A 1,967-nucleotide genomic window follows, 5' to 3' on the forward strand; every position below is an offset into this window, starting at 1 on the left:
ACCAGACTCACTCACAATGCGTTTTGCTCCGGGTGTTCGTGCACTCGTTTCCTCTGAAATCCTGCGCATGCTGCTCAAGGCTTTCGCGCTCCGCTGGACGTCACTGCGTCAACAGTTCGCTTTGGGCGCAGGACTGACAACCCTTGAATGCCGAGAGCTCCTCCACCGCCATGGTACGGTCGCCTACAAGTCCTTATTCTCAGCGCACTCCAGGAAATCGGTCGCCCTGAATCGAGACGAGAATCCAAGAACGGTTGTAGCAACGAGGTAGGTGCCAGCCAGAAGGGTGTCGGGCTCGGCAATGAGGGTAGCGCGATCCCCAGTCGGATGTTGCAGTCGCCTTCGCGGCCAGTTTCGGTAACTCTGGTCCAGACCCAACTAGGGTTTGGACTTTCGACCCACAATTGGTGCCTGTCGCAGTGGTCCTCAAAAAACTTGCTACACACGAAACGGACCACGGAAGGATGAGGAGGGAAGGGAAGGATGAGGAATCGGTAATAAAGCGACCAGCCGACGATTCAGTAGTCGATGACTCAGGGGAACGAACCGACAGCTCGGCTACTGGCTCCGTATCCGAGAAAGAAACGCCGTCGCGGCGCTTTGGCACACAAGCAGGAAGCGGGGCTGCTGTCTGTGAAAGCGAAATTGTCCTTGTCGTACAGCATCCCCTTCTCAAAGTACACGGAGAAGAGGAACCAACAAGTCTTGAGGAAACGATTGAGGAACTCTATCTGCTGTGGCAACGTCGTGATACGGCACTCTTCTCGCGGGGCCTGCTCTAAGGACCAGATGCGAACGCTACATACGCCGTTGAGGCTGACAAACGCCTCACCTTTACTAGCTGCGTTATTGGCGAACCACTTGAGATACTGGTTACCTGTCTCCCTCATGACTTTCCCGTCTCCACTCGGCGGATCGTTTCCATGCTGGCTTCACCTCTTAAACATGTCGCCGAAGTTCACTCACTACTTCCCGCACGCTTGAATGGCGTCGCACACATCGCCCCGTCCGTTCTGGCGCATTCGCACGGATACACACTGTCAACGGCGTCAAACCCAGATCCGCTGTTAAGTCGGCTGGCAAAGCCGAAGAACCCGCGATCGAATCCGACTCTGACTCTTACATCACTGAAGGCTACGTCAGCGATGACAATGAAGACGACGACATCGCACTCAGACGATCAATGCCACGTGAAGGGGGGGCAACCACCAAGTTGGGCGCCGCAACCAAATTGACAGAAACGAATTGAGCCACACCGTGATGAACTGGAGGGTAATCCGGAGGACGACCCATCCGACGACCATCCGCTGGTCCTACCGGAAGCCGAGTCGCGCATCCTAAGTGAAGAACGGAGTGAAGAACCAACTCCCACTTCCAGACGACGCTCCAAACGGAACAGTCGGGCGCCGGAACCCCCCGAGGCGTTCAGTCGCGAAACCGAGGAACCGGCCATTACACTCCCAGAAGACGCAAACGTTACCGACCTTGGCGACGACATCTTCTACGCCTTCCTTGACTCCGGCAGGTACGCAAAACACACCCCGGATGACACGCACCCTCGATGGACACACACACCGGATGACACACATCCTCTTTGTAGTTTGAGTCAGTCTTCTTCGGAGTTTTCGCGACAATTGTAGTTTGAGTCAGTCTTCTTCGGAGTTTTCGCGACAATTACAGCGGTCGGCATTAAGTCACCAGATAAAGCAACTGCGACATCAATTGGGTAAGCAAAGTGCGCATGCATCGGTACCGTTTAGTGTGGTCGTGAAATTGACGTGTGCGGAATGGTTGACGGTGGAACATGGGACTATATCAGTGCGTCCATGGGCGGATGTAGCATCAGCTTTGTACCGTCGTGCGGGTACGGGTGAGTGTGCGTTACAGTTTGCTTCGTTGCTCGTGTCTTATCGACAGTTGCAGAAATGGCTCTGCGACCTGTTCTATCCGCCCGACGCGGGCGAGAT

General features: G+C 55.1%; 1 protein-coding gene across 1 annotated transcript; it reads right to left on the reverse strand.

The window, feature by feature from the left end:
- Positions 1–1,236: 1,236 nt before the first annotated feature.
- GNI_224330 (hypothetical protein) lies at positions 1,237–1,501 on the reverse strand (the record flags this gene model as incomplete). Its single annotated transcript, XM_011135625.1, has 1 exon — positions 1,237–1,501. A coding segment is annotated over one exon (265 nt), but the record flags the coding sequence as incomplete, so codon positions are not given.
- Between the last annotated feature and the right edge of the window lie 466 nt (positions 1,502–1,967).

The sequence above is a fragment of the Gregarina niphandrodes genome (assembly GCF_000223845.1).
Source record: "Gregarina niphandrodes unplaced genomic scaffold scaffold00203, whole genome shotgun sequence".
NCBI lineage: Eukaryota > Apicomplexa > Conoidasida > Eugregarinorida > Gregarinidae > Gregarina > Gregarina niphandrodes.